We start from the raw sequence: 24083 nt of genomic DNA on the forward strand, positions 1-24083 counted from the left end.
TGAAAAGGACGATCAACAGCAACTAAGGACGGTGGATGCAGGAGGGGGGAGTGGAAGCATGGGGACTCGGATGTGTAATGTTTGCTTGAATACTATCCATAATGGCAACAATGAAGAACATGTAACATGGAGGGGGGAAGATAGAGAGAGAGGTGGGATAAACACTCGTTCGCATAGTAAACAGATAGAACAATGGAAAACGGTGGATACGGGGAACACCAGAATGAGGGAGGAGTGCATGGGTGCCCAAACATACAATGCCCGTACAAATGTCACCTGCAATAATAGGGGAGTGAGAAAAGAGGATACAGAACAGAGGGAAAATACCACCCCGCGGTCAAAAGAAACACGGGGATACAACTGTGATCCCAGAGGGGGTTATAATATTGACAGAGGAGAATTAGATACCCCCAAAGTAGACAACGGAAACGGGAACGAGATGAGAGTTAATGCTATGGGAGGAAAGAAGGATGAAAGAGTCTTGAAAGAGATGAGTGTTAGCAATAAAACGGTAGAAGGAGCGATCCGGAAGAACGATAGAAGGAAATGCAAGGAGAGTAACAAAGAAACATCTGGAACACAAATTGACCGGCCGGGACCAGTGACACGGTTCATGAGCCGGGTGCAAATGTCAGCCAAACCCATTTAAGTCATCGTTGTTTACTGGCTCCTTAGCCCTGATGTTTGGAGCCTCCAAACGAAAGCTCCGCAGCTTTTAGTAAAGTATATTTTTATACCTATATTCTCCTGGTGGTCGCATTTTTATTTGTAATATATATATATATATATATATATATGAGCAGCACGAAGCTGAAAACACCAGCCTGAAGATGACGAATGAGACTTCGTCGAAACGTTGCCAAGACACTTCCAATTTTACGCGGGAGAAAACCCGAACAACCAAAGACCTACATACAAATACCCGCGAAAACCTCAGAAAACAAATATGTATGTATGTATGTATGCATGTATATATGTATGTATATGTATATGTCTTTGGTTATTCGGGTTTTCTCCCACATAAAATTGGAAGTGTCTTGGTGACGTTTCAACGAAGTCTCATTTGTCATCTTCAGGCTGGTGCTTTTGGCTTCGTGCTTCTAGGAGCAATGTGTGATTGTAGCTGTTTCCTCCTTTTAACTGCCAGTGGGGGTATGAACTGATTGAATGAGAGCTTGGCTGTGTTCTGATTGGATGGAGGTGTGTTCTGATTGGTTAGGAGCTTGGCTGTGCTCTGATTGGCTGGGGGGTTGGCTGTGCTCTGATTGGCTGGGGGGTTGGCTGTGCTCTGATTGTCTGGGGGAGTGTTCTGTTTGGGCTTTGTTGTGCTCAGGTTACTCTGAGTTGCAGGGGGGTTTAAAATGGTGAGCTGCATTGCTATTTTTTGGCTTCGTGTTCGTGGTCGTGCCTCATCTTCATGGTGGGTGTCAGTTTGCTTCATGTATGGATTGGAGGGGTTTAAAGTGGCTAATGATGCAGCTGTGGTCTGGCTTGGAGGGGTTCAGCACCAGCCTGAAGATGACGAATGAGACTTCCAATTTTACGTGAGAGAAAACCCGAATAACCAAAGACCTACATACAAACACCCGCGAAAACCTCAGAAAACACTATATATATATATATATATATATATATATATATATATATATATATATATATCTTTGGTTGTTCGGGTTTTCTCCCGCGTAAAATTGGAAGTGTCTTGGCGACGTTTCGACGAAGTCCCATTCGTCATCTTCAGGCTGGTGTTTTCAGCTTCGTGCTTTGAGCAGCACGAAGCTGAAAACACCAGCCTGAAGATGACGAATGGGACTTCGTCGAAACGTCGCCAAGACACTTCCAATTTTACGCGGGAGAAAACCCGAACAACCAAAGACCTACATATATATATATATATATATATATATATATATATAGTGTGTTTTCTGAGGTTTTCGCGGGTGTTTGTATGTAGGTCTTTGGTTATTCGGGTTTTCTCTCACGTAAAATTGGAAGTCTCATTCGTCATCTTCAGGCTGGTGCTGAACCCCTCCAAGCCAGACCACAGCTGCATCATTAGCCACTTTAAACCCCTCCAATCCATACATGAAGCAAACTGACACCCACCATGAAGATGAGGCACGACCACGAACACGAAGCCAAAAAATAGCAATGCAGCTCACCATTTTAAACCCCCCTGCAACTCAGAGTAACCTGAGCACAACAAAGCCCAAACAGAACACTCCCCCAGCCAATCAGAGCACAGCCAACCCCCCAGCCAATCAGAGCTAACCATTCAGAACACACCTCCACCCAATCAGAACACAGCCAAGCTCCCACCCAATCAGTTCATACCCCCACTGGCAGTTAAAAGGAAGAAACAGCTAAGACCACACATTGCTGCTCGAAGCACGAAGCTGAAAACACCAGCCTGAAGATGACGAATGGGACTTCGTCGAAACGTCGCCAAGACACTTCCAATTTTACGCGGGAGAAAACCCGAACAACCAAAGACCTACATATATATATATATATATATATATATATATATATATATATATATATATAGTGTTTTCTGAGGTTTTCGCGGGTGTTTGTATGTAGGTCTTTGGTTATTCGGGTTTTCTCTCACGTAAAATTGGAAGTCTCATTCGTCATCTTCAGGCTGGTGCTGAACCCCTCCAAGCCAGACCACAGCTGCATCATTAGCCACTTTAAACCCCTCCAATCCATACATGAAGCAAACTGACACCCACCATGAAGATGAGGCACGACCACGAACACGAAGCCAAAAAATAGCAATGCAGCTCACCATTTTAAACCCCCCTGCAACTCAGACTAACCTGAGCACAACAAAGCCCAAACAGAACACTCCCCCAGCCAATCAGAGCACAGCCAACCCCCCAGCCAATCAGAGCACAGCCAAGCCCCTAACCAATCAGAACACACCTCCACCCAATCAGAACACAGCCAAGCTCCCACCCAATCAGTTCATACCCCCACTGGCAGTTAAAAGGAAGAAACAGCTAAGACCACACATTGCTGCTCGAAGCACGAAGCTGAAAACACCAGCCTGAAGATGACGAATGGGACTTCGTCGAAACGTCGCCAAGACACTTCCAATTTTACGTGGGAGAAAACCCGAACAACCAAAGACCTACATATATATATATATATATATATATATATATATATATATATATATATATATAGTGTTTTCTGAGGTTTTCGCGGGTGTTTGTATGTAGGTCTTTGGTTATTCGGGTTTTCTCTCACGTAAAATTGGAAGTCTCATTCGTCATCTTCAGGCTGGTGCTGAACCCCTCCAAGCCAGACCACAGCTGCATCATTAGCCACTTTAAACCCCTCCAATCCATACATGAAGCAAACTGACACCCACCATGAAGATGAGGCACGACCACGAACACGAAGCCAAAAAATAGCAATGCAGCTCACCATTTTAAACCCCCCTGCAACTCAGAGTAACCTGAGCACAACAAAGCCCAAACAGAACACTCCCCCAGACAATCAGAGCACAGCCAACCCCCCAGCCAATCAGAGCACAGCCAACCCCCCAGCCAATCAGAGCACAGCCAAGCTCCTAACCAATCAGAACACACCTCCATCCAATCAGTTAATACCCCCACTGGCAGTTAAAAGGAGGAAACAGCTACAATCACACATTGCTCCTAGAAGCACGAAGCCGAAAGCACCAGCCTGAAGATGACGAATGGGACTTCGTCGAAACGTCGCCAAGACACTTCCAATTTTACGTGGGAGAAAACCCGAATAACCAAAGACATATATATATATATATATATATATATATATATATATATATATATATATATATATATATTATTTGGATTTTCTCTTGCGTCAAATTGGAAGTGTCTTGACGACGTTTTGATGAAGTCTCATTCGTCATCTTCAGGCTGGGGTTTTCGGCTTCGTGCTCCTAGAAGCACGAAGCCGAAAACACCAGCCTGAAGATGATGAATGAGACTTCATCGAAATGTCGCGAAGACACTTCCAATTTGATGCGGGAGAAAACCCGAATAACCAAAGACCTACATACAAACACCCGCGAAAACCTCAGAAAATATATATACACACGCATATTTTTAACACAGTTAGGGATACACAAACACACACACACACGTGTGTGTGTGTATGTATGTCTGTATATATGCCACTACTGTATTTGTTCTTGCCCAAGTTTTTAAGCATCATAACTACAGATTTTTAGATTTGTGATGCATTTCCTGCAGTTCTTATATACAGTTGCAGTCTGCTAAACTGTATTTTATTAATCTATGATTCTGATTTCATGGGCTTATCTGCTGCTGAAAGTCTTCCTTTGTGAGGAATTATGTGATGTGATCAATCATCATCATTAGGCTTGATACTGGCATGATTTTTCTTTTTTTATATTTCCATAGGTGCCTTATAGCTCAAGTAGATTAATTGGCAGCCTGACAATGCAATCCTTATATTAAGAAGTTTACTTTCTAAAAATTCTGAGCCTTTGTTTTCCCATAGCTGTTCTTGAGAAGCCACTGGAAAAAAAGGCTGGAAGGAATTATGGTCCTCCTGGAACAAAGAAACTCATCTATTTCATTGATGATATGAATATGCCTGAAGTTGATACCTATGGAACAGTTCAGCCTCATACACTGATCCGACAACATCTGGACTATGGGCATTGGTATGTTGGAGATGGATAAATTGGTCTATTTTTGATCTAGATCATGGCTTTACACTGAACTGTATTTTGTTTCCACCCAATCTACATTAAAAACAAACAAACATAAAAAGAAACAAAAAATGTTCGGACTAGTTATGAGGCTAAGTTTGCGATGGATGATTTTGCTTCTGATTTGAATTACTGTTATATGAGTTTATTTATAGTTCCAGTCTGTTTTCTACACTTATATATACATCCATGAGTAAGAATCATGTCACAATCCTTGGGCATCAATAAAGTCTGATGGATACTCTAGCTAAGTTTGAACAGTACATTAATCCAAGTGATGTAGTCAGGTCCTATGGTATCAGGATTCATGAAGATTGAATTCTTCATACATCCTGTGATAAGCTTCTTTATTTAGTGCAAAACTCCCAATAAAACTTCCTGTTTTTATTCTAATGCTGCAGACTATACAATGTGCAAGCCATCCTTTTCTTTCTTTTTTATTGGTATATACTGGCTTCTTTTTAACTTTTTTCCCTCAGTCTTTCTACCAGCTTTTCTCTTGAATGTAACTTGTGACTTTAATGATTTAGTCCCATCATGGATATGCATGATTTTAGAGGAATCACCATCATTATGGAATGCATTGATGTAATGGAAACATATGTAAATTCTAACCTCATGTAGTCCCCTCTGCCCTCAAATTGTACAGTCTCTGTTGGACTATTAATTGAAAACAGCTGGGATGCAGCAGGTGTCTAGTGCCCCCCTAACATGCTGCTCAGTCTTGGCAATGTTTGGCAGGCATACTGCTGTTGTCACTAATAATCTGTGATTAGGATGATGCATTCTTTTTTCTTTTTCTGGCAAAGGTATGACAGAAACAAGCTGTCCCTGAAGGAAATCATGAATGTGCAGTACGTGTCATGCATGAATCCCACTGCAGGCAGCTTTACTATCAACCCACGTTTGCAGGTATTGCTTCCTGATCTAGAACACTGCTGATTTTGTTAATTACATTCATTTTTTTTTCATGCTTGATAAAATTGTGCCCAAACAAAGAAAAGCTACAGGAATGCAACAGTTTATCTGTCACAAATCAAAGCTAAAGGCTTGATAGGAGAGGAATGGGATGGAGTAGCCAGCAGAAATCAGTAACTGGTTTTCTGGAATGCGCATCCCTTATATAGAACTAATTCGTTATTTTCTATATTGCTTTAATACATCAGTGAACCAACTCTCTGTGCCTCTGGTTTAGGTCAATTGGGATATGATTTTATAAGGTTCAAGAGAAGAATAAGATAACAGTATTTCAGTACCATGGACAGCAGCATATGGATTTTCCCCACTCAATCCTTGTGATGAATGCAAAGTCCTCCCCACTGCAACTCCATCTCTAAGTGAGATGGCCATGAAGCAAAATATTATGTAATTGCTTCACTTAGCGACATCAGTCTCAGGTGCAGTTATTAAGTAGATCACCTGTGGTCATTAAGCAAGAACATCACATGACCATGACTTATGACCTCCTGCTATCTTCCTATTGAGTTTGCTTGTCAGAAGCTGGCTGGGAAGATTGCAAGTGGCAATTGCGTGCCTATGGGACAGTCGTAAATGTGCAATGGTTGTCAAGTGCCAGAAATGCAATTATGTGAGCATAATAATATATATCATTTCTCTTTTATACAATGGCCTATTGATTTCTATTGTGTTTTGTTTTTTTATATTATGTTCTTGCAGCGCCACTTCTGTGTGTTTGCCCTCTCATTTCCTGGGTCAGATGCTCTTTCCACCATTTACAGTACCATCCTAACTCAGCATCTAAAATGGGGGAACTTCTCTGCAGCCTTACAGAAGTCATCACAGCAGTTAATACACCTGGCTCTTGCTCTGCACCTGAAAATAGCAGCTACATTCCTTCCAACAGCTATTAAATTTCACTATAACTTCAATCTTAGGGATTTATCCAATGTTTTCCAAGTAGGTTGCTTTCTCTTTGGGGAACTATTTATTATTTTGACTGTATTTGTTTAAGGAGGCTAGATTTTGCAAATTAAGTCAAATTATGTTGGCAATGTACAGCTGTATCCTCTCCTAGAGTTAGTTTGCAGTTTGGTAGAACAAAAGTAAAAAAAGTAAAAAGTAAAAAAAAAAGAATGCAAGAACAAGAAACCAGTATGTTGTTTAAAAGGTCAGTTGCTTTTTCTGTTGTGTGTGTGTCTGTGTGTATTTGTGCTTATTTATTTTTGTCAGTAAGGAAGAAGGCAGTCCTTCTAATTCATTTTACATATTACACTAAGAATAATATGATTTCACTGTTGCTTGATTAGTATGATGTGTAATTCTGCTATTGTGGTTTATAAACCATCATTTTTGGCTTTTGTATCTACACAATTACACATTTTATGTTGTATTTTTAATAGGTATTAATTCAGTATATCATCAGCAGAATAGACAGTGAGATCCTATTCAAACTGCCTAGCATTATAAAAAGACATAGGATGATCAAACACCAGCTTATATACATCAGTTTTGAGAATAGGCTCTAGATAGCAATTGACTGGAGCAATTGATTGTAGAGTATCAATGAGATTTGAAAGATGAACTATTATCGATATCCATTTAACCACAATTTTCAAACCTTGTGGAAATAAAAAATGGGGATATAATGGATTTTATCTATTGCAGTATATTTTTTTAAAGTTTCATTTTGCTACAAAACTATATACAGGACCACAATTTCCATTCACCTCTTTCTTTAGATGAAACAAGAAATTTAACTTCTGTTGAGGTTGATTTTTTATCACAAAATAGGGTTGAACCAAGGCCGCTGTTCTATATCAGTTGGGTAGTTGTAATGTTTAGGACAGTGGTGGCGAATCTATGGCACGGGTGCCAGAGGCGGCACTCAGAGCCCTCTCTGTGGGCACGCGCACCATTGCCCCAGTCCTAGGCCTTCAGCTGGGTTTTATAAAACCTTTTCGTTTTAGGCCTCCGCCGCGTGTACAAAAAAAAAAAAGGTTCAATCAGTCAGTCAATTTCAACTTTTTGCAGGAAAAAAAAGATCTTGCAAAGTTGGAATTGATTGAATTTTTTATTTCCACCCAGTCTGCTGTTACCACCGTAGCCACGCTCCAAATGGGCCACACCCACCCAATGGGCCATGCCCACCCAGCACCCACCCAACGATGCATAAGTGGGTTTTGGGTTGCAGTTTGGGCACTCAGTCTCTAAAAGGTTCAACATCACTGGTTTAGGATAAGTCTGGTCCCTTATTATTGCCATCTTTGACCTGTTTTACAGTAATGGGTGAGTTTTTAACCTGTACACTACTCAGACTCACTGTGAGTTGGGTGGCTTTATAAATTTGGTCTAGAAATGAATGAATGCATGAAAAAATAAATATTTCTGTGGTATCATATGCACATTGCAATATTATCAGTTCATGAAAGAGGTTCAGGCTTTTTGCAATGATTTGTTCTGTGGAATATGTGTTTCTTCTCCTTTTTATATAATAGTAATTATTTATTTTAAAACTTCTACACACCTTAGCTCTTTCTGAATTAAAAAAAAAATCAATGGAGTCATGTTCTCTTTCACATCGTTTAATAATGTAATTTATGACTGCCTAAACTGCAGCTTCTTTTAATACACTATGGATGATCTATTTTAAAACATGCACCACGCAACTTACCGAGAAACATAATTGATTATATTATGTATTGATTATCTTGTTTTCAATTAGAATAGAATGTGTGAAAAGCAGCCATAGACAGAAAAGCTAAACATAATTTCATGGGAGTTTAATTTATTCAGAAAGTATTTTAATTCAGTTTAGCAATTTTATTTACTGGCCAAGATTGTTATATGATACAAATATACATATGTAAATATGTAAAATTTAGAATATAATATGGCATATAGAAAAATGTACTATAAGATACGCAGTAAAGTAGTTAACACATATAACAATACTAATGAATTACAGTAATTTGATTTGACAGTTCCAGCATTAAACCCACAGAAATTGCAACTATATCAGGGCTCAGGGCCAGGCTATTTGCGAGACCGCCTACTACCTCATAGTTCCCTACGTCCGGTTAGATCCCACAGGCTGGGCCTCCTTCAGGTCCCGTCGACCAAGTAGTGCCATTTGGCGGGGCCGTGGAGGAGGGCTTTCTCTGTGATGGCGCCCACATTTTGGAACCAGCTCCCCCCGGAGATTAGGACCGCTCCCACCCTGTTGGTTTTCCGTAAGCTGCTTAAGACCTGGCTTTTCCGGCAGGCCTGGGGTTTATAAAACCTGACCCCTGGATGACTGTTCTTGTACTGTTTGTTTTGTTATGTTTTTATGTGTTTTTTATTGTTAGCCGCCCAGGGTCCTTCGGGAGTGGGGCGGCTTATAAATTTTAAAAATAAATAAAATAATAAAAATAAACTAAGAAGAACTTAGCAACCTTTTTTTGTTGCTTTAAGTTACCCTGTGGTAAGATGAACAGCCAATAAATTTTATAAACAAATAAAACTTTTTAGATACCGACTTACAACCACAGTTGAGCCTCAAATTTCTGTTGCTAAATGAGACATTTGTTAAATGAGTTTTACCCCATTTTACGACCTTTCTTGCCACAGTTGTTAAGCGAATCACTGCAATTGTTAAGTTAGTAACAGTTGGCTTCCCCATTGACTTTGCTTGTCAGAACGTTGCAAAAGGGGATCATGTGACCCCGGGAACACTGCAGCTGTCATAAATATGAGTGAATTTTGATCATGTGACCATGGCGGTGCTGCAATGGTCATAAGTGTGAAAAATGGTCATAAGTCACTTTTTTCAGTGCTGTTGTACTGTAACTTCAAACGGTGACTAAATGAACTGTTGTAAGTCGAGGACTATCTGTAGTTCAAGAGAACATTCTGTTATTAGAAAATATATTTTTCTCATCTGGCCAGTCCACTTGGCCAACTAATGTAGAATGCTAAGTTTAGTATATGAAACTGTGCCCATGTGGAACTGACCCTATTGATCTTTAAAATCAGTCATTGAGCAGCGTTACTATGATTTCTTCTTTGGAACCATAGCTAACATAACACTGAATCTAGCTTGTGAGAAAGCTCATTGATACGGCCTCTTCACAGCTCACTGTATAATAGTTCTCTTGGTAGATTGGGGTCAGAAGACATGTTATTTTATCTTCAAATAGACTTTTTCATATCCTTGTTGAAGCAGATACTGAGCTGAAAAGCTAAAAAATGTAAAGCCATATCTGTGCTCTTCTTCCAAGAAGAATAGAATTTGTCCATATGAATGAAAGAAGAGTCTTCCGTGCAATTTGTTTTTAACCAATACGGTAATAGCAAGATTGTGCATGTGTCTTTGTAAAAGGAAGATCAATTTCCAGGTGCCAAAGTGCATTTGGAACATAGCAAGGGACTCCAAATACTGCTATTAAAATATACTCTGAATTACTTTTAATGGTCTCAAGTCCTTATACAGACAAAACTGCACTCTTTGTTTTTAAAGAGTTTTACTGTTGCAATGACACAACAGTATTTATTGCCTGTGGGGCTGGCAGATTGAGCTATTGCATTGCTCCTTTTTTTGTGCATATACTAATGTCCTTTACTCTGGCAATTTCATGTTAAGGAAGATAACTCCTAAGTATTTAAAATCTTTCCCTTTTCATTTGTTCACTTGTTCAGTGATGATAAGGAATATATTCCAATTATCTATGCAGCTGCTGTCGTTGATGGTAATATTGTAAAAAAATTAACAATATTAATCTTGGTATAATTGATATCTAATTTTTCTTTTAACATAGGCTGACCTGGAATAAAGATAAAATAACTGAATCTTCAGCATAGGAAAGGATAGATGTAGGGTTATTCATCAGCATTGGAGGATAGATTTCATGTTTAATCAAATGTGTGTGACAGAATTAATACAAAAAAAGAATGAGGAAGACAAGTATATATCCCTGCCTGCCTCATTACTTGTCAGGTATCAGATCAGATATGCATATTTGATCATATATATGTATGATTGTATACACATACACACATATGCACACCTACATGTACACACACAAACATAAGTGTGATATTATGTATATATGTATATCATATGATCTGATATAGATATCAGATAACACCTTCATTGATCTAATTCTCTACCAAAGGGAAAGTATGGACTATGTCAGATATTTTAGATAAGCTACAGATTATTAGGATTAATAGTTACATGCAAGTCAACTATACTTATCCAATATATGGTCTGATATAGATATAATAATATCAGATCAGATGGTGGATAAGTATAGTTGACTTGTATGTAAGTCCTAATAATCTGTATCTTATCTTTTTTTATATAATCTGTAACTTATCTAAAATATCTGACATAGTCCATATTTTCCTTTGGTAGAGAAACAGATCAATGAAGGTGTTATAGAGAGAATGCTGAGGTTAGTTTATAATATCCATTTTGCCAGATCTGGACTGCCAAATGTATTATAGACTATCGATAGTGAAGTCTTGATTGTCTATTCTATTTCTAAATCTGGCATATTCTACAGCAAGCACATTCATTTGTGTCATCCAGTTCAAAATTTCCCATGTGAGTGGTTGGCATAAAGCTTACAAATGATACTTAAAATAGTAATTGGTTGACAATTGACCAAATCACTCTTGGCCTTTATTGTAGGTTCAGAGATGGCAATAGATCCAGACAACATATTGTGTTAAATTACAAGAGTGAGGAGAACATCTCAGTGCATTACACAACAAAGCACTTTCTAACATTACCGTATTGTCTGCAGTATTCTTTAATTCTAAATGTTTCCTAATTCTTAAGTTCTTAAATGTTACTCATGTTACTTCCTTGACTTTGTTGTCTCCCCTTACCTTTTTTTCTTTGTGTTTTATTCTTATTCCTCAGCTCTTCTCTATTTTGAATTAAAATAGACCTAATTTATTTTGATTATTCATGTTTGTAACTATTTCTGATTCTTACATTCTTTGGTGACTTATATTTTCAATGTGGACTGCTATCTCTTAATTCTACAATGCATTTGTTTGATTCATTTCCATTCATTCCCTTCTTTTCTTTCTTCCCCACCATACCTATTTTAAAATCTTGAGAATGTGAAATTGCTTTGGAGCCTAGTAGAATAAAAAAGGGGAATTACAACAGTCAATGTAGCTGCCAAAGCATCAAATAGAAAAGGAAACACTGAGGAGCATATGGGGAATAGAATAGAATAGAATAGAATAGAATAGAATAGAATAGAATAGAATAGAATAGAACTGGAAGGGACCTTGGAGGTCTACTAATCCAGCCCCCTGCTCAAGCAGGAGAACCCATGCCATTTTAGACAAATGGTTGTCCAGTCTCTTCTTAAAAAAGCTTCAACACTGGAAGTTTTTAAGAAGAGAGTGGACAATCATTTGTCTCAAATGGTATAGGTTTTTCTGCTTGAGCAGGGGGCTGGATTAGAAGACATCCAAGATCCTTTGCAACTTCTATTCTATTCTATTCTATTCTATTCTATTCTATTCTATTCTATTCTATTCTATTCTATTCTATTCTATTCTATTCTATTCTATTCTATTCTCCTCAGTATTTCCTTTTCCATTTGATGCTTTGGCAGCTACATTGATTATTGTATTTCCCCTTTTTTATTCTACTAGACTCCAAAGCTATTTTGGATTCTCAAAACTTAAAATAGGTATGGTGGGGAGGAAAGACTAGAAAAGCATATTCTTATGTTCTAAGGCAGGGGTTTTCAAACTTGGCCCTTTTATGACTTGTGGACTTCAACTCCCAGAATTCCTCAGCAAGCATGCCTGGCTGAGGAATTCTGGGAGTTGAAGTCCACAAGTCATAAAAGGGCCAAGTTTGAAGACCCCTGTTCTAAGGAATGTCAGCACCTGAGTGGCCTCGACATGAACAATAACAAGTGCCCCTATGAAAAGCCAGTTCCTGGGCTATTTTCTGCAGCTTTTTGTCTGCCCTGGAAAGGACTCCTTCTTTCAGCACTGCTCACCATTCCAGAACTTGGCTTCCCTGCAGTCAGTTGGGGTTCCACTCTCCTGGACTTGCACCCTGTCTCACAGCTGTGCTTTGGACTTTCTCCAGTTGCTTTTGGCTGATTCTTGAGCTACATCTTGTGGTTCTGGCTGTCATAGCCACTGTCTCTTCTCTGCTGCTCCTGCCATCTTTCTTCCTCTATATTACTTCTATTTCCACTTTCACACTCATCTTCACCTCTTCTTCTGTTGTGAAGGTGAGTTATTTTGAGTTCCTCCAGTCCTTCAATCTCTAGATAGTCTCCCAGACCTTCCATAATTGTTCTTTCATACTTTCCCCAAGGTTATATTTTTATTCCTTTACAATAATGTTTACTTTGGCATCTGAAAGGAGTACTCCATGTGAGTAAATAAGGTTGCCAGGACAGAATCCCACCAATCCAGGTTTGATTTTATGCATTAAGCCAACATCTAGTTTTCTCCACTCCTTGTTGCTTTATCATTGTTTAGTTGCCTTGCCTGCCTTTAGTTGTAGGTAAATATGTGATAAAGAAACTTGGATCACTGGGAGGACTGAAACAGGAAAAGTTGAGGTTAAAAGTGTTTACCTATACCTCCAGTGTAATTAGTTTCTAGAATTTTAATTTTAAACTTTTACAGTTTGGTCTAGCTTATTCCAACTGGCCATATCCATCTCTTCTTTTCCTTTATCAGGTAAGACTTGGTAGATTTTCTTTCACATATCATTACTCCAATATTAGTGTCCAATATTATTTTTAATGTATATACTTCTATTGATTTTCAAAAAAAGTATAAAGTTAAAAGCTAATCAAACAGAAAAGGAAAATTGTTGCAATGCAAAATGACTTCTGACTTTCTTTAGTACTTATGAATAAAAAATACATCAGACTCATAAGCTAAAATTAACATTTGTCTACATTATTTCCATAGTTCCCTATAATTCTAATAATCAAATCCCCCAATCGACTTTTCATTTTTTCCAGTTTCTTTCCAACCGTCCAAAAATGATTTCCAAGTAGAAAGAAAATTTGTCAACATCTTTTCTTTCATCAAAGTTTCAATTTTGCCGTCTTCCTCAATTTCACCAGCTTCACTATCTATTCTTACATTGTAGGTATTTGTAAGTCCTCCCAGCTTTGAGCATATGAAAATCTCACTGCCATTATCATATATAAAAACAAAGTTCCATCATATATTTCCATTCGTTTGTCCATTATATCCAATATTATTGTGGAAGGGTAAATGAACTTAAATTAATTAAGTTTTTGCATCCCACACATAAACAATCAAACCAATACTTAGGTTTAAGTATTAGGTTTAAATTGGATTCTAGTATAATTATTTGATTCTTTATCCACTGTTAGTTCTTAGATAGTTATTGATAACTTGTTAGCAGTTGTGCAATTCTTTTCCATATTTCACATGATTTTTCTCAGTAAAGCAGCTTTAGGAAGACTAGTACACTGAGTTGCACCTTTCTGTGATTCACTAGACCATATGACATCTGACCACTAGAGTAACTGTGACCAAGTAGCACAATTTGGATTATTTATATCTGGATTGCAAGTCTAAAGTGGTTTTACAGTAACTTGGGAATGATTGCTGTCAGGGGAAAACTCAATCATAAAGTCTACATTGCTGATTAATAGTAGAAATATTATCATGCAGATGATAGTAATTACTTCAGAAGGTTTCCTTTTGGTTTCCCTCCAAAAAACTAGTCCATTTAAAATAAGATAGTTTCTCTCTCCCTGGGCAGGATTTGACATTAGTTCCTTCAACCCTACAGTTTTATTTTTTTAAAGCTGTTTTATACAGCTATTCCCTGTTCATAGGTATACTCTTTTTATCTTTGCCAGCTTTGAAAGAGTGGATATATTATTATTATATCTGCTATACTCCTGTTGTATATTGCTGAGCTTAAAAATCATAAATAGGGAAAATGAAGAAAAAAATCAAGAATAGGTTTCAAGCACGCAAGTCATAGGAAAGCACTTAAACAGTTTAAAATAGAGGATCTGCTGTCACTGAAAGGAGGCTTAACTATAAATGATGATATTTTTCCTCTAAGTGATCAATTTGAACTACTGAACAGGGAGAGTGTGCGAGGATGAGTACTAACACTTCCCCAACTTCTGATTAAAGATTCCACTTCAACGGAAACTCAAGCAGGGGCAAGATTCACAAACAATAACTCAAACTGTGCTAAGTTTGAATTTTCACCTGGATTTGTTGGCAAAAGGTGTATATTGTAGAGACTGTGTGATTTACTTTTGTTAAAAAAAGTTATTGGACATTAAGGAGAAGCTGGACAAACTTCCCCATTCTCTGGTTAGACCTTTGGATGGTCAGATTGGTAAAGAGGCTGAAAAAAACTTCTAGAACAGATTTTAAAGTTCAGATTGACAAAATTAGCATGCTGTATGTTTGATGGTTAAAGCAGACAGAGATCAGATAGCTTCTCCATAACAAGACTTCCCCTGCAATATTTTGTGCATATAAATCAAGCATAGACTGAATTACAGTCAGAAGGTGTTGTTTTTTTCTTTTTACCACCCTGTACTCCCTTTTATTGGGATGGAGCTGGGGTGACTGAAAGGAGCTGAGCATTTACTGGCCAGATGCTCACCCTGATGCCTATGCTGAGTTCCCAGTAGATATTTTTTCTTTTTGCCCCCTGATAGAGAAACCTCTGTTGGTGCCTAGGGTTGAATTCTCAACCCTGCAAATGTGAGGTGAACGTCTTCATCTCTATGCCACCATGCCGCTCAATTACAATCAGAAGTTAATTTTCTTAAATTGGACTAGATTCTAATGTTTCACTAGAAACAAATGGAAATCAGCACTTACACCTTTTAAAGCAGGGGTCTTCAAACTTGACCCTTTTATGACTTGTGGACTTCAACTCTCAGAATTGCTCAGCCAGCGTGCCTGTTTTAAAGTATAACATGTTGAATGATTGATTCCATATAATTTTCTTGAGACAGATAACTCTGGGCCTTTTATCTTTCTCCCCAAGACCCACCTCTGTCCCCACAATTTTGACAGGCATGTGATGATCTTAGCTTCAGCCAGTCAATGATGGGAAGCAGTGATACTAGTGAAATTGATAAGGGGTCCTAACAGTTACCAGATATTATTAATATATACAGTTAAAATGCATGATACCTGAGAATGAAAGACTCCTAAGTTGAATACTTATAATTCATATTGCTGAGTATATGGGCAAAAGGATGTATTTACAAAATTTATTTTCAAGTAGTTGAATTTCGTTGCTATTATCTTAGCTAGCTAAGATCCTTAATCTTAGTTATTAATGTGGATTTAGGGTGATATTATTTGTTATTATTTAATGTCTTCTATCGATCCTATAAATATATCCCTGTCAGGATATATTTGAGGAGTGTGTGCTGGGCTTGATATTAAAATATAAAGAATCTGACTTAATTCTGGTGGGTGATTTTAATAGACTCTATATGCCTATTTTAATCATTTGTATTTTCTGATCAATAGATCATTCCACTGCATCAATTAAATGATAAGGGAATCAGTTATGAAGAATATGACTAGCTGTGCCCTCTCTGATTCAGAATGGAATGAGCCCAAAATCTCCAGAGCTTTTGGTCTTTTTGAGTGACTGAACGTTGGATCATAAGATATAAAAAAGACAAGAGTGCCATTACTAATAATTGGAGCGCTCTTCTCTTATTGTTGATCAACCATAAATTATTCTAACATTGCTTGGGTTAGGGAGGTTGGGATATAAACCGAAGCTTCATTTGCTTTAGGCATGGTAGTACTGGATTTGCCTGTTCTCTTAAATAAGACAGCTTTATTCTTATCACATAAACTGTACTTTCCTTGGATTTATATGATGGGGTTGTGCATAGCCGATTTCCTATGGTTAATTGCTATAGAATAAAAATCAGAAAGAGTGTTCTATATGCTTCATCGCCAAAGAAGATTAGTAATTCCAAATGTTCCCATTTAAAAAGTACCCTAATAGCACCTCTTAAAACTTGGCTAATTCATTTAAATGCTTTTTATTAAAATAATGCTCGCCCATGTACAGTCAGATTTCAAGCCTCCTTTAGAATTTTTGAATTAGGATTAAGTCATTACATCAATAGGTATTGTTAATATATACAATTAAAATTTATTTCTTTTTAAATGAGACATCTGCTTGTGCATTCTAAAGGGCACATTGTAAACTTGCCACAATTATCTGATAATAATGCAAACTCTAGTCAGCACCCACCTTGTTAAACTTTCTTTTTTTTAAGTTATCACCACTTAGTCTAATAGGTTGGTTCTTTTTCTTCCTACAAAAGGATAGGGAACTTCAGTAATGTATTTAACTTAAGGCGAGACTGAATCTGAGGCAATAATGTAGCCTCCATTTTTGCAGTCTGCAGTTTAATTCAGCACAGGATAAAGAGTTTAGTGAACAACAAGCCTATTAATCTACTTTTAAACCATTTGGGGAATCCTGGGCCTAATTATTATTGAATAATTCCATTTCAATCAGAAATGTATGTCTCTGTTTCAAAAAATTGTGAGCTTTTTTAATATAAAAAAGCTATTCTCCTCCTTGTATAAACAAATTATTACCATACCATTATTCTTTTTGTTTTTATTTGCAGTTTTTTTCCTGTGAGGCAATTTACCCTTAAATCTGAAAAAAGAATAAACATTTAAATTACTTCACATTGACTTGGTACCTCTCAATACAATTAATTTATGTTAGGTTAGTCTTGATTTATTATCTATGATAATGTGATGAGCTTTCATTTTACATTTTCAACATGGAGTGACAATTCTCATTGGGACAATGAATTTAGAATTGGGCTGAATATTTATGTAAGGAAAGTGAAGTTTAGGAACTTTGTATTTTTTGTCTTATCCACTTTTATACATGTACTGATGCCTTACATATTTGCTTGCTTAGGATTATGCTATAATGTACGGAAACAGCTTAACATGGATGGATGCCAGTTTAATGTATGTCACAGAAATCAAGACATACAAGCAGACTGGAAGTGACATTACTCAGCAATAGCAGGAACAACCATATGGATTGGTTGTGGTTGCATTCTAATCCACCCAGAAAGCAGATTGCATCATCATCTGTATTTTTCTTCCTCAGGGTATTCTGTTTTCAACTCCTGAATGTTTAAAGGTTCCTCAGGATTTGGTAAAACTATATTTACATGAATCCAGTCGTGTTTACCGTGACAAGATGGTTGATGACAAGGATTTGGTTATTTTTGATAAAATGCAAGCAGAGGCAACGAAGAAGTTCTGCGATGTAAGTCTTCAATCATTCACCAAAAACAAAACGAGTAATATGTGCATTGCAACAAAGCAAAGCTTATTTAACCATTATATGGTTCCTCCTCATCATAAAGAAGAAAGGTTGCACCATTTAGAAACATTTATAGTTTCCAAATTGTTATGGGTGTAATGGGGTTTCCTGCTTCACTATCATAGGAACTGAAACTTTGGGTTAAGATAACTCTTTGAAATGTATCTTCTAGAGCTGACAAACAACCATTACATATCAATGCAAAAGAGAAGTATATGATATGTGTGGTCTGCAAGAAGGTTTGGGTGACGGGAAGATCCTAGGTATTACATTTTATGTAACCTTCTCCCTAGAATTGAGAGGCTGCAATGGCTAATGCTTGATGACATTTTTGTTTGCTGCATCTCTGCTAAACTGGAACACTGTGTTTTATTTTTTCTCTTCTTAGGATGTAGAGGAAACTTTGGAACAAACCAAGAAGATGAATATCTACTGCCATTTTGCAAAAGGGGTAGGGGAACCCAAATACATGCCTGCCCAGAACTGGGAATCACTGAGCCAGATTCTCATGGAAGCTTTGGGCAACCACAATGAAGTTAATGCTGCCATGAACCTGGTGCTGTTTGAAGACGCCATGTGCCACATGTAAGGGGAGTTTTGCTTTTCAGATAATTGTGATTTTCCTTAGATACTGTAGGTCCTGGGTAGTATCCACAGAAATAGGAACAATGGATGACCTTCTACAAAGAAGTCCTGAATTCACTGTTTATACAGAGGATCTTAACATGTTTTTCTCAATTTTTCAGCTACTGTATATAAAAGGAAAGCTCCATGATTTAGCAGAATACCAATTGCCTTCCATTGATTACTATCTTTCTAAGAAAGGATGCTGGGATCCACGCTTGCAAATGTAAATGAGGACCAATGAAAACATTATTTTATGTAGTTGTGTTACCTGTCAACCCTTATCCCAGGATAAAGGTTGACAGTTGTAAGTGGGTTTTGTCCAAGAAATAAATAGCCTAAGTTGGTTTTGAGTGCATGTACTTCAACTTATTCTCTCATCTGTTACAAAATACTTCTTCCATTAGAAACAAGGGCAAAGGGCAAGTTGACTGTTTCTCCAACTCCAGGCAGCAAATTCAGTCATGCTCACAAAAGCAAACAATACACACAGTCCTTAGTTCTTGCTGCTTGTATCTTTCTGTTGGAAGTGAGGCATCCCTTCACTTCTCACGCCGGAGGGCCTTGCAATTTAATACAATTGCACTGCTGTGCATGTTACAGGGCTTTTATTCTATTTGGTTACTAGCAAGTATTCTATCTTCAGTAATTCAATGTCAGCCAGGTTGTATTAGGACCTGGTATTCAGTCTTCAGAGGCAGGTCCCCACAGTGAATTTGCATGCTAAGCTTATAAAATAAAATTTTCTTTCAGAGACTCTCTGCCTAGTGCTGAGGCACCAGCTCTATTCTTTCTAATACACTTGTTCTCCCTTGAAGAGCAGACAATGTGACTGAGAACCAATTTGCATAACTCTTTATGGGACTAAATTTTCAATCTGGGCAAAAGAGGGTTTGGACTTTTCATCTGCTCAAATTAAAAGTGATGTCATCTCTGTCTTATTTGTTTTCCTGTCGCTCAGTCATCTACCTGTATCTACTATCCATCTATCAAAACTTTAGGTAGCAAAGGAAGAGTGAATAACATAATAATTGTAAAACAAACCAACTCAAACTAAGGCCTTGTTGTTAAAAATCTCAGTGGACCCTCACCACACGTCCCTATCTGAGCACGAGAAAAAATAGCCTACCTGCAATGCCAGGCTTCATAGCTTTCCAAAAACCACTAAGCTTGGGGCTTTCTGTATCTCTGGGAGAGTCATCTCCATAGGATAGGTGCCATTAAAAAAAGCACATTTTTAGCACCCACCAGGTGAAAGTGTGGTGGTGACTCTACCAAATTTGTTGGGATGGGCAGAAACCATCAAGGAAAAGCAATCTTTCAAATAACTTGGCACCATGTTATGCAAAGATGAAAATCAGTACCTTGAAAGGCACCCTGCTAGGAGATAATGCAGTTCATATAGAAATGAAGTTATGTGAGTATACTGTTATTGCCCAATACTACATGTGCTACTGCATTCTGGATCAGCTGAAGTATCTGAATGCTTTTCAAGGGCAGTCTCATGCAGATCTCATTGCAGTAGTCCAGTCAGGAAGTGGCTGTGGCACAAGTAACTTGAGTAATGCCTCTCAATCTAGGAGTGGCTCAACTAGTGCGCAAGCTGTATTTGTGTAAATACTTTTGGGGCCACAGCTGCCACCTGCCACAGTGTATGCTTCAATGAGAATGAATGATGGAAAATCGTCAGATATGGGGAGTCCTAAAACCCATAGTTGCTCAGTCTTGTCAGGATTGGGTTGAAGCAGACACTGCAAAAAAACTTTGACAGTAGAACTTGGATGGTCCAGGGCACAGAGGTACAACTGAGTGTCATCAGTACACCAAGGAAACTTAACCCCATACCAATAGATAACTTATCCAATAGTTTCATTTAGATATTAATTAAGGCTGAGGAGAGAGTTGAAACTTGTGGCATAGAAGAAGCCTAGGGCTAGACCTCCCTCCCCTCATTAACACCATCTGGAAGGGGCCACAGAAGAAGGAGGAAAAGCACTGAAGAGCAATGCTACCAACTCCCAAACCCCTCAGTTGGCTCTGAAGGATATCATAACCAATGGTATGAAAAATTACTCAGAGATCAAGAAGGGAGAGAATGGGTAACTATTTCCATCCTGAGCATACTACAAGTATGATCAATGCTGTCTCATTGTCTTATTTTGGCCTGAACCCCAACTGCAATGGGTTCAGGTAATCAGTCTTCTCCAGAGTCCTTGGAAACTGCTGGTTGTCCTCTTCTTGAGCATTTCTTGAGGACAGGGCTAACCATCATCTTCTTCAAGGCAGGCAGAACTACTCATTCTTGTAATGAGTCATTTTCCATTATTTGAACTCATCTATGTGTCACCCTGACTAGCCAGGAGAAACATGGATCAAACACATAGGTAATAGAACTCAACATTTGAAGAACCCCATCGACTTCCTCAGAAGTAATTGGGTCAAACTTAGTCCAGATAAGAGGACAAAACTGAATCCTAGTGATTCCAACCCAAAATGGATCTGAGTGACTTTATTTGTCAGATATTGGATCTAATCCTCATAAGAACCTTACAAGGGATTCTCCAATCTCTGCTTCTCCAGGCGGGACCAAGCCACCAAAGCCAGCTGCTGGGCATTTATTTGCAGATCCATTTAATACAAGCAGAGCAAAATAGTATTTAGATTGAAAAGCAATGGCATTGAAGCAGTTGTAGTGATTTGGCCTCTGCTCATAGTCTGGAAAATCAACTGGGAGCATGCCCATCCATTTAAAATGTGCACAATGGTCTTTTTATAGGTTCTACGTTAGGAAAGATTATTTATTTAAACAGGATCTTTTGGATAGCAGCTTCATGCTCCAGCATTCTTAGCCTAAGGAGACGCATCAAAACTATCTTTATAATATTTTCAGAATATGTAAAAATCTTTCTTATTCCTCTTCTAAAAAACACACTTATTTAATGAATCTGTAAAAACAACAACCCACATTTCTGTATTTTCTGACTCAATTTCTATCTCACTGATAGCATTAGCCTATTTATAATATTTGGTTTTATTGTTTGTGTGTGAGTTTTGTTTTTCATGCTGGTTTATGCTGATCAGGAAGCTTCAGTTCATTAAAAAAAACCTCCTTCAAACTTCACATGGTATGAACTGAATGTTAGACATAGAAGATATAGTAGAATTCTTAATCCTTGAATCATTGGCTCAGAAGTTGATATCCATCTTTGCCAATCAGCAAAAGATTGCCCTGCATGTCTTCATCCTTAATAATTACTGGATTTTGTCAGAATTGCTCAAGAACAATTCCTTGGAATGTAGGTAGTCAGATATTGGTGATATTATGTATCACAAGAATGGCAGGGATGAAAGAGATAGTTTGCTTGTGTATATGTATGTATAATAATTATTATACATGTGTATTATTTAACATGTACACGTGTGTATGTGTTTGTGTGTGTGTGTATGTGCATGTGTATGCACATTATGAGACAAATTCTTTCCGGGCATCAGGGGGAAAAGATAGGAAATTTCACTCTGACATTTCTGTATCATCTGTGGGCTGCATCCACTTAAGATTTCCACGCACTGAAAACTGTAACCAGGTTCCCATTCTCATAGATATTTTAACTCAGTTAATTAGAAACGGTCTTCAACCTTCCCATTCAATATGGGGAAACAGAAGTTGGAGCAAGTACCTTTCATACCTTTCCTCTCCCTGCCCCAGTCTTCTCAAGAAGTATGTGTGAGCAACAGAAAGAACAGTATGTTGCCAGCCAGAATGTACTGTTAAGTTCCAGTGATTAACTCATTTGATTCAATTTAATTCAGTGAGTAGAGAGGGCTTCAGAAAGAATAGAATCATTCCCGAAATAAAGTCATAATCAAAAGCAGGAGGCTGGATCTGTGACCCTGGAGTGGAGATGGATCATGAAACTCAGATTGTTGTCCTTTCTAACAACATGAAAGGTATGGTGTGAAAGGGTCAGTACATGGGGACAATAAGTGCCATTGTTTATAAAACTTAATAATAGCATCTGAGATGAATGGAATTCAGATACTATTCAGGAATGCAGGGATGCTTATAATAAAGCCATCCCCAGTGTATTGTGAGAGGTATTCCAGTTTAGAGGTCTTACTGTCATTGAAAATATTTTCTTTATCATTCCTATGTAACAAACCAAAACTACATACCTGTAACCTTTTTCTGTCCAGGCTCTTCTGCAATTATTTAGCAAGGAGCCTAGCAAGCGCTACTGTTGTGCATGCCACGAAAAGATACTTTCTTGCATTTATCTCTAACCCCCCCCCCTAATTTAAGTGAACATCTTTGCCACAATACTGATAACAAACTTGTAGATTATTCATAGCTTTTTAAAACTCTGGTAAGAATCAGGAAAGGGAAGTTGTCTAATTCATGAATGGAAATGAGTAACCATACTGAACTCAGAGGTTTGTTCACTGAACCCAGGCTATTTTCCGGCTATTTATTTATTTATTTATTTTATGAGACTTATATACCGCTTTAAGTGCAAGCACTCTCTAAGCGGTGTACACCAGTAAGCAATGTATATATATATATTTACATTGCCCCCAACAATCTGGGTCCTCATTTTACCTACCCCGGAAGGATGGAAGGCTGAGTCAACCTTGAGCCGGTGAGATTTGAACCGCTGACCTGCTGAACACAGTCAGCTAAAGTGGCCTGCAGTACTGCACTCTAACTGCTGCGCCAGATACTTTGTCTGGAAAAAAATGCCAAGGTAGGCATTGCTACATTAACTAGGTTTTGTATATGAATCAGATAAGCCAACCAGATGAGCCTCTTTCTGAAAGGTGGGGTTATGGTAAGTGCCCATCATTCTCCAGGATGACAAAGCAACAATTTGAAATAATTGTGATAAATAAAGATGCCACACGGTGGCCAGCAGGCCAAATAAAGGGACCTCCCCCCTCAGAACCTTCATAGCAGCTGTGAATTCCTGACACAAGGACAACATGAGAATTAATTGGCAATTGCCATCTCTCATTCTGCTTTCTTGGTTCCCAAGTCAGGACTTTACCCATTAAGAAATATCCTCCTAATCATAAGAAAACAAACAAGCAGGCTTCTGAGTCAAGAATGATATCTGCAGTATATTTTAGGCACATAAGCTAAAAACATTTGGCTAACTGAAAATCTTTTGACAAGATTTAGCAGACATGTAAATTTAAATGGTATATTAAGGAGACTCAAATTAACATAATTAGGTTGGTTTATGTCAGAGACATGGCAAAAGTTAATTGATGTGGCTAAAATGGGCATCAATAATTAGTTTGGGGGAAAAAGAAAAAGTCAAAATTCACAAGACTATCCAGTTGGAACTGATAATGAGATTTTCCATTGACAGCCCTTCAGGA

The 24083-nt window shown here is 37.9% G+C and overlaps 1 protein-coding gene across 4 annotated transcripts in view; it reads left to right on the forward strand.

Moving 5' to 3' along the window:
* The window catches only part of DNAH9 (dynein axonemal heavy chain 9), a 232556-nt gene that overhangs the window by 103984 nt on the left and 104489 nt on the right, over window positions 1–24083 (forward strand). For all 4 annotated transcript variants that reach the window (XM_039359504.1, XM_039359501.1, XM_039359502.1 and 1 more), the window contains 5 exons: window positions 4522–4687; window positions 5545–5647; window positions 6413–6652; window positions 17862–18023; window positions 18469–18665. In XM_039359504.1, the coding sequence (XP_039215438.1) occupies window positions 4522–4687; window positions 5545–5647; window positions 6413–6652; window positions 17862–18023; window positions 18469–18665 (868 nt within the window). The remainder of the gene's footprint in view (window positions 1–4521; window positions 4688–5544; window positions 5648–6412; window positions 6653–17861; window positions 18024–18468; window positions 18666–24083) is intronic.

The sequence above is a fragment of the Crotalus tigris genome, unplaced genomic scaffold (assembly GCF_016545835.1).
Source record: "Crotalus tigris isolate CLP2741 ecotype Arizona unplaced genomic scaffold, ASM1654583v1 scf7180000019078.1875890, whole genome shotgun sequence".
NCBI lineage: Eukaryota > Metazoa > Chordata > Lepidosauria > Squamata > Viperidae > Crotalus > Crotalus tigris.